This window comes from Macaca mulatta, chromosome 16 (assembly GCF_049350105.2).
Source record: "Macaca mulatta isolate MMU2019108-1 chromosome 16, T2T-MMU8v2.0, whole genome shotgun sequence".
NCBI lineage: Eukaryota > Metazoa > Chordata > Mammalia > Primates > Cercopithecidae > Macaca > Macaca mulatta.
Genome location: NC_133421.1, coordinates 86027501 through 86042655, shown reverse-complemented (window position 1 = coordinate 86042655; position 15155 = coordinate 86027501). Strand labels below are relative to the sequence as shown.

General features: G+C 50.8%; 1 protein-coding gene across 2 annotated transcripts in view; it reads left to right on the top strand.

Annotated features, from left to right (window-relative positions):
• Positions 1–15155, top strand: part of QRICH2 (glutamine rich 2) — a 42823-nt gene that overhangs the window by 6497 nt on the left and 21171 nt on the right. Inside the window, exons 4-9 of one of the 2 annotated variants that reach the window (XM_077972829.1) lie at positions 7797–8976; positions 9037–9225; positions 9496–9674; positions 10242–10532; positions 11472–12669; positions 14173–14258. In XM_077972829.1, the coding sequence (XP_077828955.1) occupies positions 7797–8976; positions 9037–9225; positions 9496–9674; positions 10242–10532; positions 11472–12669; positions 14173–14258 (3123 nt within the window). Of the gene's footprint in view, positions 1–7796; positions 8977–9036; positions 9226–9495; positions 9675–10241; positions 10533–10751; positions 12670–14172; positions 14259–15155 lie in introns of those variants that run through there. The other variant, XM_077972830.1, reaches the window with a different exon arrangement.

Sequence of the window (15155 nt, the reverse complement as noted above, 5' to 3'; positions counted from 1 at the left end):
TCATCACTGCATCCACCTGGATAATCCGGGATACTCCCTTCGTCTCAAGATCCTTAACTGTACCTGCAAAGTCCCTTTTGCCATGTAAGGTAATGCTCCTAGGTTCAGGGGATGGGCATATGGATATCTTTGGGAGCTCATATTTAGCACACCATAATGACTAAAACCAAAATAATGGTTTTTCAGAACAAACACCTTAAAGTTCTAGACAAATGGACATGACAGCTACAGAGGTTGGCGGGGGGGAACGGGGTCCTAGAAAGGTCGGTACAGTTTTCATTAAGGGTATCAGATGAGACTCCTGTCATTTCTGAGGATGACAGGAATTAGAAATAATGAGTGCCCTCATTATGAGCTCAAGTGATCCACCCATCTCGGCCTCCCAAAGGGCTGGGATTACAGGCATGAGCTACCGCCCTGGCCTATCATATACTTTTGTTCAAGATTTTGGCTCATTTGTTGTAATGTTAGGGCATGTTAAAGAAAAAAAAATTATTTTTGAGACAGTCTTGCTCTGCTGCCCAGGCTGGAGTGCAGTGGCACCATAGGGGCTTACTGCAACCTCCATCTCCTGGACTCAAGTGATCCTCCCACCTCAGCCTCCTGAGTACCTGGGACTACAGGTGCATGCCACCACACCTGGCTAATATTTTGTATTTTTGAGACAGAGTCTTGCTCTGTTGCCCAGGCTGGAGTGCAGTGGCATGATCTTGGCTCACTGCAACCTCCATCTCCCGAGCTCAACTGATTCTCCTGCCTCAGCCTCCTGAATAGCTGGAATTACAGGTACCCACCACCATGCCTGGCTAATTTTTTGTATTTTTAGTAAAGATGGGGTTTCACCGTGTTGGCCAGGCTGGTCTTGAACTCCTGACTTCAGGTGATCCACCCACCTTGGCCTCCCAAAGTGCTGGGATTACAGGTGTGAGCAACTATGCCCAGCCATATTTTGTAGAGAGTTTTCGCTATGTTGCCCAGGCTGGTCTCAAACTCCTGGCCTCGAGCAGTCTGACAGCCTTGGCTTCCCACAGTGCTGGGATTGAGCCACTGCACCCAGTCTCAGTCCTGGCCCTCCACTCATGATGCAGGCACACCGCACAGTTTCCATAAAGTCACCACTGTCTGCCAAAACCCATAACTGCCTTTAACACCCAGTTTCAAAATCCTTATTTTACGTTTCTGCTAAAGGACTCCACCAACCATGCAGGCAGGTCAAATTGGTCTCAGGTCAAATTGGTCTCAGGTGTGCTGTATGTGCTTAACTGGAGCTAGTGGCACTCCCCCACTGCTTTCATCCTGGTCTGTGCGAGGGCTGAACTGGCCACTACCAGAGCTTGTTCTCTTGCTTCTCAACAATCTTTTAATATTTATAGTTATCCTCAATTGCTTTTGGAGTTGTTCATAATTATGAGCAATAATCAAACGCAGATGCTTTCTTACCTCCGGAGAAGTAAAAATGTTTGAAGGTGTTTATGCTTATGTGTAAGCCTCAAGGTGTCTGCTGCCTGGACCCCGAGAAGATGTACTGCTCAGTAAAAACAGTATGATAGTGGCATGTGCAAAAAAGCTTTGGCTTGAAAAAAGTGAAAGTAGAGGCCACTTTTTTCTAGTCCATTCCTTTTGTGTTCAGGGTCCTCTTGCAATATCGTTTAGTTTTGTTTTTTGAGACAGTGTCTTGCTTTGTTGCCCAGGCTAGAGTGCAGTGGCTCAATCTTGGCTCACTGCAACGTTCACCTCCTGGGTTCAAACGATTCTCCTGCCTCAGTCTCCCGAGTAGCTGAGATTACAGGCGCCCGCCACTACGCCTGGCTAATTTTTGTATTTTTAGTAGGGACAGGGTTTCACCATGTTGTCCAGGCTGGGCTCGATCTCCTGACCTCAGGTGATCCGCCCGCCTCGGCTTCCCAAAGAGGTTGCCCAGCCCCTCTTGCAACATCTTTCTGATGCTGCTTTCCTCTGAGAATGAGCCCTGAAATCAGGAAACGTCCTGGAGATCCAGGTTGTCTTTTGTACCCAGATATTTGGCGCTCCCCAAGATGGCCACTTGATGGCACCAAAAGCTTTACTCTTCACCTCGCTTCTGTCTACATTTTCAAATGGCCCTCAAAGTTGACTTGATTGTTTTGATAACCCACTTGGCCAAAGCCAGCAGGAGGGATGTCAAGACCAAAAGGGAAGTTAAGCCTCATCTTTGAGGGCCATTTGAACATATCCAGCTTGATTTTATTCAGGTGAAGGTAGGTTGGGGATCGGAAAACAATTTGGTCTTCCGTACCAGACAGACAGATGCATGCCTGTGTGCCAACGTTGCCACCAGCAAAGGGCCCCCTGCAGAGGTTTTATTTCCAGGGTCTGTCACCATGGCCCACTCATAAGGAAAGATCCCTGCATTTCAGGACAGACTGTAAAGAAAGTTTGAAAAGCTACAAAAGCAAATAAAAACTACACTCAGGGCCGGGGGGAGTGGCTCACACCTATAATTCCAGCATTTTGGGAGGCCGAGGCAAGGGATCACTTGAGGTCAGGAGTTTGAGACTAACCTGACCAATATGATGAAGCCCCATCTCTACTAAAAATACAAAAATTACCTGGGCGTGGTGGCACGTGCCTGTAATCCCAGGTACTCGGGAGGCTGAGGCAGGAGAATCACTTGAATCCAGGAGGCAGAGGTTGCAGTAAGCCGAGACCGTGCCACTGAACTCCGGCCTGGGCAACAGAGGGAGACTGTCTTAAAAAAAAAAAAAAAAAAAAAAAGACCAAGAAGTCGGGCATGGTTGCTCATGCCTTTAATCCTAGTGCTTTGGGAGGTCAAGGTGGGAGAAGTGCTTGAGGCCAGGAGTTTGAGACCAGCCTGGGCAACATATTGAGACCCCATCTGTACAAAAAAAATTTTTTTTTTTTTTAGATGGAGTCTGGCTCTGTTGCCCAGGCTGGAGTGCAGTGGCCGGATCTCAGCTCACTGCAAGCTCCACCTCCCAGGTTTACGCCATTCTCCTGCCTCAGCCTCCCGAGTAGCTGGGACTACAGGCGCCCGCCACCTCGCCCGGCTAGTTTTTTGTATTTTTTAGTAGAGACGGGGTTTCACCGTGTTAGCCAGGATGGTCTCAATCTCCTGACCTCGTGATCCGCCCGTCTCGGCCTCCCAAAGTGCTGGGATTACAGGCTTGAGCCACTGCGTCCGGCCTACAAAAAATTTTTAAAAGGCCAGTTGCGTGGCCAGGTGCAGTGGCTCACGCCTGTAATCCCAGCACATTGGGAGGCCGAGGTGGGCAGATCATGAGGTCAGGAGATCGAGATCATCCTGGCTAAGACATGAAACCCTATCTCTACTAAAAATAAAAAATTAGCTGGGCATGGTGGCAGGTGCCTGTAGTCCCCAGCTACTTGGGAAGCTGAGGCAGGAGAAAGGTGTGAACCCGGGAGGCGGAGCTTTCAGTGAGTCAAGATCATGCCACTGCACTCCAGCCTGGGCTACAGAGCGAGACTCCATCTCAAAAAAAAAAAAAAAAAAAAAAAGGCCGGTCGCAATGGCTCACGCCTATAATCAAAGTTCTTTGGGAGGCTGAAGCGGGCAGATCACTTGAGGTCAGGAGTTCCAGACCAGCCTGGCCAACATGGTGAAAACCCATCTCTACCAAAAATACAAAAATTAGCTGGGTGCCCAGGCTGGAGTCCAGTGGCATGATCATGGCTCACTTGAGCCACTGTGCCTGTCCAATCTCCATTAGTTCAATTCAGGACTTTAAAAAATATATGTCCCTACCTTTTGAACATAAGAAATATAGCTATACTTGGCTGGGCGCCGTGGCTCATGACTGTAATTCCAACCCTTTGGGAGGCTGAGGCAGGCGGATCATGAGGTCAGGAGTTCAAGACCAGCCTGACCAACATGGTGAAACCCCGTCTCTACTGAAAATACAAAAATTAACTGGGCATGGTGGCACGTGCCTGTAATCCCAGCTACGCAGGAGGCTGAGGCAGGAGAATCGCTTGAACCCAGGAGGCAGAGGTTGCAGTAAACCGAGATCAAGCCATTGCATTCCAGCCTGGGTGACACTGCAAGACTCCATCTCAAAAAAAAAAAAAAAAAAGAAAGAAAGAAAGAAAGAATTCTCGCTATATCTGTGTGCAGCGGCTCACGCCCCCAGTCTCAGTGCTTTGGGAGACTGAGGAGGGAAGACTGCTTGAGATCAGGAGTTTGAGGTCAGCCTGGGCAATATAGCAAGACTCCTTCTCTACAAAAACATTTTTAAAAAAATTAGCCAGAAGGGACCAGGCACAGTGGTTCATGCCTGTAATCCCAGCACTTTGGGAGGCCGAGGCAGGCAGATCACAAGGTCAGGAGATCAAGACTATCCTGGCTAACATGGTGAAACCCCATCTCTACTAAAAATACAAAAAAAAATTAGCCGGGCATAGTGGAGGGCGCCTGTAGTCCCAGCTACTCAGGAGGCTGAGGCAGGAGAATGGCATCAAGCCGGGAGACAGAGCTTGCAGTAAGCCAAGATCACACCACTGCACTCCAGCCTGGGCGACAGAGTGAGACTCCGTCTCAAAAAAAAAAAAAAAAAATTAGCCAGAAGGCCAGGCAGCGTGGCTCATGCCTGTAATCCCAGCACTTTGGAAGGCCGAGGTGGATGGATCACCTGAAGTCAGGAGTTCAAGACCAGCCTGGCCTACGTGGTGAAACCCTATTGCTACTAAGAACTCAAAAAATTAGCCAGGCATGGTGGTGCATGCCTATGATCCCAACTACTCAGGAGGCTGAGGCACTTGAACCTTGGGGGCGGAGGTTTCCATGAGCTGAGACTGTGCCACTGCACTCCAGCCTGGGCGACAGAGCAAGACTCTGTCTCAAAAAAAAAAAAAAAAAAAAAAAAGTGAGACTCCCAAGTAGTCCCAGCTACTTGGGAGGCTGAAGGGTGAGGCTTGCTTGAGCCCAGGAGTTAAAGGTTGCAGTGAGCTGTGATTGTGCCGCTGTACTCCAGACTGAGTGACAGCGAGACCCTGTGTCTAAAGTGTGTGCTTGTGTGTGTGGAGCCATAATAACTGTTTTTGTTTTTGTTTTTGTTTTTTGAGACTGAGTCTGGCTCTGTCGCCCAGGCTGGAGTGCAGTGGCCAGATCTCAGCTCACTGCAAGCTCCGCCTCCCGGGTTTACACCATTCTCCTGCCTCAGCCCCCCGAGTAGCTGGGACCACAGGCGCCCGCCACTTCGCCCGGCTAGTTTTTTGTATTTTTTAGTAGAGACAGGGTTTCACCGTGTTAGCCAGGATGGTCTCGATCTCCTGACCTCGTGATCCGCCCGTCTCGGCCTCCCAAAGTGCTGGGATTACAGGCTTGAGCCACCGCGCCCGGCCCAATAACTGTTTTAATAGCCATCTATGCTAATTCTAACACAGATGCCAGTGCTGAGTTGGTCTCAATTGGTTGAGTTATCTCCTCATTATGGGTCATGTCTTCCTGCCTCTTTGTATGCCTGGCAATCTTTGATTGGGTGCCAGCCATTGTGACTTTTCCTTTCCTGCATCGGATGTTAGCTATTTTTGTATTTTTTTTTTTCTTTTGAGATGGAGTCTTGCTCTGTCCCCCAGGCTGGAGCGCAGTGGCATAATCTCGGCTCACTACAAACTCCGCCTCCCGGGTTCAAGCGATTCTCCTACCTCAGCCTCCTGAGTATCTGGGATTACAGGTGTGCGCCACCATACCTGGCTAATTTTTGTATTTTTAGTAGAGACAGGGTTTCACCATGTTGGCCAGGCTGGTCCCGAACTCCTACACTCAGGTGATCCGCCCACGTTGGTCTCCCAAAGTGTTGAGATTACAGGTGTGAGCCACATTTTCTTGAGCCTTTTTCCCCAAGTACACAGCTACTTAAAAACAGTTTGATTGTTTCAGGCCTTGCTTTTATGATTTTATGATTTGTTAGGTGGGCCCTTAGGTGTGTTCAGTCTAGGGCTGATTATTCTCCACTTCTGAGGCAACACTTTTCTGAGTACACTCTGCTCTGTGCTACTTGAATGATGAGTTTTGCCAAACTGGTTGATAAAAACAGGCACTATTCCCAGCCCCATGGCAGTCGGGGCACTGCTTCTTCAAGCCCTGCAGATGGTTCTTTCCCCAATCTTGGGACATCTTCCCACATGCATGTGCCCATCAAATGTGTGCCAATCACTCGGAGGGGAACCTCCACAGACCTCTGGAGTGGGCTTTCTGTCATCTCCCTTCTTTCTGATTAATTTTTCTTTTTGAGACAGAGCCATGCTCTGTCACCCAGGCTGGAGTGCAGTGGCATGATCTCAGCTCACTGCAACCTCCACCTCCTGGGTTTAAGTGATTCTCCTGCCTCAGCCTCCCAAGTAGCTGCGACTACAGGCATGTGCGACCATGCCTGGCTAATTTTTGTATTTTTAGTAGAGATAGGGTTTTGCCTTGTTGGCCAGGCTGGTCTCAAACTCCTAACCTCAGGTGATCCACCTGCCTCAGCCTCCCAAAGTTCTGGGATTACAGGCATGAGCCACCACGCCTGGGTAACTCGTTTCTTTCTGGTACTCTATCCTGTGACCTTCAGTTGCCTGAATCTCCCTGAATGCTCAGTTCTGTCTCCTCAACTCAGAGAGTCTGCTGGGCTCCACCTCAATTCCCCCTCCCTGCACTGCAGTCTGGAAGCGCCAGCGAGGCAGAAAGCCGGGGTGATGCAGGGTTCCCAGTTTTCATGTCTCCACCTCTTGGGGATTACTGTCCTTCATAACTTGATATCCGGTATCTAGGAAACCACTGTTTCACAGCTGTTGTTGGGGTTTTTTTGGTTTTTGTTTTTGTGTTTTTGAGACAGAGTCTCGCTCTGTCACCCAGGCTGGAGTACAGTGGCGCTATCTCAGCTCGCTGCAACCTCCGCCTCCCGGGTTCAAGCAGTTCTCCTGCCTTAGCCTCCTAAGTAGCTGGGATTACAGGCATGTGCTGCTACACCCAGCTAGTTTTTATATTATTAGTAGAGATGGGGCTTCACCATGTTGGTCAGGCTGGTCTTGAACTCCTGACCTCGTGATCCACCCACATCGGCCTCCCAAAGTGCTGGGATTACAGGCGTGAGCCACTGCACCCAGCCTCAGTTTTGTTTTTTCTCGTTACGGACAGGAGGGTAAATCCAGCCCCTGTTACTTCATCTTGGCTGGAAACGGAAGTGGTTCATTCTTTTCATGGATTAATAGCATCTACTGTATTGGTGACCAGAAATATCTCAGTCCCTTATTGATGATATAGCTTATCAACGATGCTGTAGACCCCATCATTGTATGTAAAGCTTGGCATCCTTTGGTGAGGATTCAGAGAAAATTCCTATCTGTGGAGTTTCTGGGTCCATCAGTTTGCATGTTTACATTTTATTTATTTATTTATTTATTTTTGAGATGGTGTTTTGCTGTGTTGCACGGGCTGGAGTGCAGTGGCATGATCTCGGCTCACTGCACCCTCTGCCTTTTGGGTTCAAGGGATTCTCCTGAGTAGCTGGGATTACAGGTGTGCAGTACCAAGCCTGGCTAATATTTTTGTATTTTCAGTAGAGACCAGGTTTCACCATGTTGGTCAGGCTGGTCTCGAACTCCTGATCTCAAGTGATCCACCCGCCTCGGCCTCCTGTCAGTGTGTTTCTTTATGTCAAGCTTAGCTTTTAGGACCAGAGGGCTTTTTTCTCCAGGGTCCCTAAATCATCCTAGTCAGAACTTCCAGATTTCCTTTCTTCCCGCTCTGATAGTGAATATTTTGACTGTTATTGATTTCCTTCTTCCTCTCCAACCAGGGCTCAGAAACACTTATGGGATTTTCTAAGCGCAGAGGGTTCACTTCCTTAACATCACCTGATGGGACTCTAAGCGGAGCCTCTACCAAGCAACCAAGTATTGACCAGGCTCTGGATTCTGCCGGTGGTCTTGGCCCGGATCAGACTGCATCAGGATCTGGTGGCGCAGCACACCCCTCTGAGGGGGTTATCAGTAGGGAACAAAGCAGGGGCCCCTCTGGCACTGGTAGACAGCAGCAGCCGAGGGCCCGTGATGAAGCTGGCATGCCACGACTCCATCAGTCTTCTGTACTGCAATTCAAACCAGACTCAGATCGTCGCAGGAGTAGAGAGAAGCTTACCTCGACACTTCCAAGAAGAGATGAACGAGATGCACGTCCTGGTCCAGTTCAACAGGACTTAACCTCAGCCAGGGAGCAGCCCAGTAGGGTGCCTGCTAGCCAGAGTCAGGTCCATCTAAGGTCAGATCGCCGTGGGTTAGAACCAACTGGCATGGATCAGCCGGGATTAGTGCATGCTGGCACTTACCTACATGGTGTGGTACCCCTCAGCATGGGTCAGCTTCGTGTGCCACCACCTGAAATGGATGATCAGGAATGGGGACGACTTGTCACGGATGAGCAACGTATGTTGCCACCATCAGTACCTGGCAGAGACCAGCAAGGATTGGAACTACCTAGCACAGACCAACATGGTCTGGTTTCAGTCGGTGCATATCAGCATGGTATGGTACTTCCTGGCATAGACCAACGCAGTATGGAACCACTTGGCATGGATCAGCGTGGATTTATAATATCAGGCATGGGTCAGCAAGGACTGGTAGCCCCTGGAGTGGACCAGCAAGGATTGATATTGCCTGTCATAGATCAACATGGACTGATTCTACCTTTTACAGACCAGCATGGTTTGGTATCACCTGGTATGATGCCAATTAGTGCAGATCAGCAAGGTTTTGTGCAGCCCCGTTTGGAAGCAACTGGCTTCATACAACCTGGCACAGAACAGCATGATTTGATCCAGTCTGGCAGATTTCAGCATGCTGTGGTACAGCCTGGTGCAGATCAGCCTGGCTTGGTCCAACCTGGTGCAGATCAGCGTGGTTTGGTCCGGCCTGGAATGGATCAGTCTGGTTTGGCCCAACCTGGTAGAGATCAGCATGGTTTGGTCCAATCTGGCACAGGTCAGGGTGGCTTGGTACAGCCTGGTGTAGATCAGCTTGGCATGGTCCAACCTGGTGCAGATCTGCATGGTTTGGTCCAGCCTGGAATGGATCAGTCTGGTTTGGCCCAACCTGGTAGAGATCAGCATGGTTTGGTCCAATCTGGCACAGGTCAGGGTGGCTTGGTACAGCCTGGTGTAGATCAGCCTGGCATGGTCCAACCTGGTGCAGATCAGCATGGTTTGGTGCAGATTGGTGCATATCAACCTGGTTTGGTACAGCCTGGCATGGATCAGCATGGTTTAATACAATCTGGTGCATTTCCCAGTGGCTGGATACAGCCTGATGTGTATCTACCTGGACTGGTACAGCCTGGTACATATCCACATGGTTTGGTACAGCCTGGTGCAGATCCACGTAGTTTGGTCCAACCTGGTATAGATCAACGTGGTTTGGTTCAGCTAGGAGCTGACCAATATGGTTTTGTGCAGCCTGGCATAGATCAGCTTGGTTTGGTGCAACGTGGTGCAGATCAGCAAGGTTTAGTCCAGTCTGGTGCAGTTCAGTATGGTGTGGTCCAACCTGGAATGGATCAGCATGGTTTGGCACAACCTGGTGCACTTCAGAGTAGTTTGGGGCAACCTGGTGCAGTTCAGCATGGTTTCGTCCAACCTGGAGTGGATCAGCGTGGTTTGGTACAACCTGATTCACTTCAGCGTGTCTTGGTACAACCTGGTGCAGTTCAGCCTGGTCTGGTCCAACCTGGAGTGGATCAGCATGGTTTGGTACAACCTGGTGCAGTTCAGCCTGGTCTGGTCCAACCTGGAGTGGATCAGCGTGGTTTGGTACAACCTGGTGCAGTTCAGCCTGGTCTGGTCCAACCTGGAGTGGATCAGCGTGGTTTGGTACAACCTGGTGCAGATCAGCGTGGTCTGGTCCAACCTGGAGTGGATCAGCGTGGTTTGGTACAACCTGGTGCAGTTCAGCCTGGTCTCGTCCAACCTGGAGTGGATCAGCGTGGTTTGGTACAACCTGGTGCAGTTCAGCCTGGTCTGGTCCAACCTGGAGTGGATCAGCGTGGTTTGGTACAACCTGGTGCAGTTCAGCCTGGTCTGGTCCAACCTGGAGTGGATCAGCGTGGTTTGGTACAACCTGGTGCAGATCAGAGTGGTTTGGCACAAGTTGGTGCAGTTCAGCATAGTTTGGTGCAACCTGGTGCGGATCAGCGTGGTTTGGGCCAACCTGGTACGGATGAGCGTGGTTTGGGCCAACCTGGTATGGATGAGCGTGGTTTGGTCCAACCTGGTGCGGATCAGCATGGTTTGGGCCAACCCGGAGCGGATCAGCGTGGTTTGGGCCAACCTGGTATGGATGAGCATGGTTTGGTCCAACCTGGTGAAGTTCAGCGTGGTTTGGTCCAACCTGGAGTGGATCAGCGTGGTTTGGTCCAACCTGGCGAAGTTCAGCGTGGTTTGGTGCAACCTGGTGCGGATCAACGTAGTTTGGTCCAACCTGGAGTGGATCAGCGTGGTTTGGTGCAACCTGGTGAAGTTCAGCGTGGTTTGGTCCAACCTGGAGTGGATCAGCGTGGTTTGGTCCAACCTGGTGAAGTTCAGCGTGGTTTAGTCCAACCTGGAGTGGATCAGCGTGGTTTGGTCCAACCTGGTGAAGTTCAGCGTGGCTTGGTCCAACCTGGAGTGGATCAGCGTGGTTTGGTGCAACCTGGTGAAGTTCAGCATGGTTTGGTGCAACCTGGTGCGGATCAGTGTGGTTTGGTCCAGCCTGGAGTGGATCAGCGTGGTTTGGTGCAACCTGGTGAAGTTCAGCGTGGCTTGGTCCAACCTGGAGTGGATCAGCGTGGTTTGGTGCAACCTGGTGAAGTTCAGCGTGGTTTGGTCCAACCTGGAGTGGATCAGCGTGGTTTGGTCCAACCTGGTGAAGTTCAGCGTGGTTTAGTCCAACCTGGAGTGGATCAGCGTGGTTTGGTGCAACCTGGTGAAGTTCAGCGTGGCTTGGTCCAACCTGGAGTGGATCAGCGTGGTTTGGTGCAACCTGGTGAAGTTCAGCATGGTTTGGTGCAACCTGGTGCGGATCAGCGTGGTTTGGTCCAGCCTGGAGTGGATCAGCGTGGTTTGGTGCAACCTGGTGAAGTTCAGCGTGGCTTGGTCCAACCTGGAGTGGATCAGCGTGGTTTGGTCCAACCTGGTGAAGTTCAGCGTGGTTTGGTCCAACCTGGTGCAGTTCAATATACTTTGATGCAACCTGGTGCAGTTCAGCGTAGTTTGGTGCAACCCGGTGCAGTTCAGCATGGTTTGGTCCAACCTGGAGTGGATCAGCGTGGTTTGGTCCCACCTGGTGCAGTTCAGCATGGTTTGGTCCAACCTGGAGTGGATCAGCGTGGTTTGGTCCCACCTGGTGCAGTTCAGCGTGGTTTGGTCCAACCCGGAGTGGATCAGCGTGGTTTGGTCCCACCTGGTGCAGTTCAGCGTGGTTTGGTCCAACCCGGAGTGGATCAGCGTGGTTTGGTCCCATCTGGTGCAGTTCAGCGTGGTTTGGTCCAACCTGGAGTGGATCAGCGTGGTTTGGTCCAACCCGGAGTGGATCAGCGTGGTTTGGTCCAACCCGGAGTGGATCAGCGTGGTTTGGTCCAACCCGGAGTGGATCAGCGTGGCTTGGTCCAACCTGGTGCAGGTCAGCCTGGTTTGGTCCAGCCTGGTGCAGATCAACTTGGTATGGTGCAGCCTGGAATAGATCAGCAAGGTTTGGTGCAACCTCAGGCAGATCCACGTGGCTTGGTACAACCTGGTGCCTATCCTCTTGGTTTCGTCCAACCTGGTGTATATTTGCATGATTTGTCTCAACCTGGGACATATCCACATGGTTTGGTGCAGCCTGGAATGGAGCGGTATGGTTTGAGACAATCTGGTACATATCAGCCAGGCTTGACAGCACCAGGCACAAAGCTTCGTGGCTCTTCAACATTCCAGGCAGATTCTACAGGTTTTATATCAGCACGTCCATATCAACATGGTATGGTACCTCCTGGCAGAGAACAATATGGCCAGATGTCACCACTTCTAGCCAGTCAAGGTTTGGCATCACCTGGTATAGACCAAAGGAGTTTGGTACCACCAGAAACTTATCAGCAAGGTTTGATGCATCCTGGCACAGACCAGCATGGCCCAATACCATTGAGTACAGGTTTGGGATCTACACACCCAGATCAACAGCATTTGGCATCACTTGACCCAGGTAAGCATGAGCAGGTACATCCAGATGCAGCTCAGCACGGCTGTGCTTTCTCTCTCTCTCTCAGTCCTGATTCAATGTGTCCTGGTTATGGTGGCCCAGGTTACCTCAGTGCTGATCAGCATGGCCAGGAAGGTTTGGATCCAAATAGAACACGAGCCTCGGACCAACCTGGAATTCCTGCCCAGAAGGCCCCAGGCCAAGATGTCACCCTTTTCAGGAGTCCAGACTCCCTCCACCGAGTCTCATCAGAAAGGAGCGAAGTCTCAAGTGAAGTCCTGAGTGAGCGACGCGATTCACTGTGTAGAATGAGTTCTAGTTTCCCCACGGCAGTGGAGACATTTCGTCTGCTGGGAGAGCTCAGTGGCCTCTATATGGGGCTGAAGGAGAGTATGAAGGATCTGGATGAGGAGCAGGCCGGCCAAACCGACATGGAGAAGATCCAGTTCCTGCTGGCACAGATGGGTGGGTGCTGCTTGCCGAGAGAGGAGAAACCACTATCTCTGTTCTCAGCTGGTTTCATCCTTTTCTTTCCCTGGTCTCAACTCCTGGCTGCTACACGTCTCCCTGAGTCTCTGAAAACAGCATGTCATTCAGAGCATGTCCCACAGCCTCCAGAGTCCAAAAAAATGGGTGGGCAAAGGAGAGAACTAAGCCCCAGGAGAGGAGTGGAATGGGTTCTTGTGGCTTTGTCAGGCTCTCTGCACAGCAGCTGGGGAAAGTGTCTGGTTATAGAAAGCAGTAGCATTCGGAGGTGGGCAGGAGAGAATGTTGAAGAATTAAACTTAACATTTTGACTGGGAGCAATGGCTCACACCTGTAATCCCAGCACCTTGGGAAGCAGAGCCGGGTGGATAGCTTGAGGCCAAGAGTTCAAGACCAGCCTGGGCAACATGGCAAAATCCCATCTCTAAAAAAAAAAAAAAAAAAGGGCCAGGCGCGGTGGCTCAACCCTGTAATCCCAGCACTTTGGGAGGCCGAGACGGGCAGATCACGAGGTCAGGAGATCGAGACCATCCTGGCTAACACGGTGAAACCCTGTCTCTACTAAAAATTACAAAAAACTAGCCGGGCGGCCAGGCGCGGTCGAGACGGGCAGATCACGAGGTCAGGTGATCGAGACCATCCTGGCTAACACGGTGAAACTAAAAAATACAAAAAACTAGCCGGGCGAGGTGGCGGGCGCCTGTAGTCCCAGCTACTCGGGAGGCTGAGGCAGGAGAATGGCGTGAACCCGGGAGGCGGAGCTTGCAGTGAGCTGAGATCCGGCCACTGCACTCCAGCCCGGGCAGCAGAGCGAGACTCCATCTCAAAAAAAAAAAAAAAAAAACTAGCTGGGCGAGGTGGCGGGCGCCTGTAGTCCCAGCTACTTGGGAGGCTGAGGCAGGAGAATGGCGTAAACCCAGGAGGCGGAGCTTGCAGTGAGCTGAGATCCGGCCACTGCGCTCCAGCCTGGGCGACAGAGTGAGACTCCGTCTCAAAAAAAAAAAAAAAAAAAAAAATAGCCAGGCGTGGTAGCACACACCTGTAGTCCCAGCTACTCGGGAAGCTGAGGTGGGAAGATTGTTTGAGCCAGGGAGGCAGAGGTTGCAGTGAACTGTGATTGCATCACTGCACTCCAGCCTGGGTGACAGAGCAAGACCCGGTCTCAGATAAAAACTTAACATTTGCCTGTTCCCAACTCCAAGCCCAGAGAGTAATTAAGATTGTTTGCAGTGGGTGGAATTCGTGAGTCAGTTGTCCCAGAGCCCTTTAGGATGTCAGGCATTAGGTGGATGTTTCATGGGCTAAGGACGGCTCTCTCTCCCTTCTTCCCACCCCGCTTTCCCAGTCACCAGGAGACACAGGATACAGTGATAGGTCCTGCTGTCCTCTAGGGTAGCTTCAGTGTTGCAGGGGGTGGAAATGGAGATTGGGAGCCCACTAGAAATCTAACCCCTCTGATCATAAGGCCTCTGCTTTCCATAGTCAAAAGGACCGTACCTTCTGAACTGCAGGAGCAACTGAAGACCATAAAGACACTAGCCAAAGAAGTTCGGCAAGAAAAAGTAAAAGTAAGGAAGAGTCAACCCACTTTTTTTTTTTTTTTTGAGACGGATTTGCTCTCTTGTCGCCCTGGCTGGAGTGCAGTGGCACCATCTTGGCGCACCGCAACCTCCACCTCCCGGGTTCAAGCAATTCTCATGCCTCAGCCTCCCGAGTAGCTGGGATTACAGGCATGTGCCACCATGCCCAGCTAATTTTGTATTATTTGTATTATTAGTAGAGATGGGGTTTCTCCATGTTGGTCAGGCTGGTCTTGAACTCCCGACCTCAGATGATCCGCCCACCTTGGCCTCCCAAAGTGCTGGGATTACAGGCGTGTGCCACCATGCCCAGCTAATTTTGTATTATTTGTATTATTAGTAGAGATGGGGTTTCTCCATGTTGGTCAGGCTGGTCTTGAACTCCCGACCTCAGATGATCCGCCCACCTTGGCCTCCCAAAGTGCTGGGATTACAGGCGTGAGCCACTGCGCCCAGCCCCCACTTTGTCTTTTAATGCTAATAATAGCACTTTCCATTTGTATTTTATGGATTAAATAGTCCTTTCTCTTACATTATTATCTAATTGGATCTTTGCAATCCTATCAGATAGGAAATGCACCTTGGGTATCATCATGCTCATTTCCTGGATCTAAAACCTGATGCTCAGGCTGGGCGCAGTGGCTCATGCCTATAATCCCAGCACTTTGGGAGGCCAAGGCAGGAGGATCACTTGAGCCCAGGAGCTCGAGACCAGCCTGGGCAACACAGCAAGGCCTTATCTCTACAAAAAATTTAAAAATTAGCCAGACATGGTGGTACATGCCTGTAGTCTCAGCTACTTGGGAGGCTGAGGCAGGAGGATCACTTGAACCTGAGTTTGAGGCTGCAGTAAGCTATGATCACGCCACAGCACTCTAGGCTGAG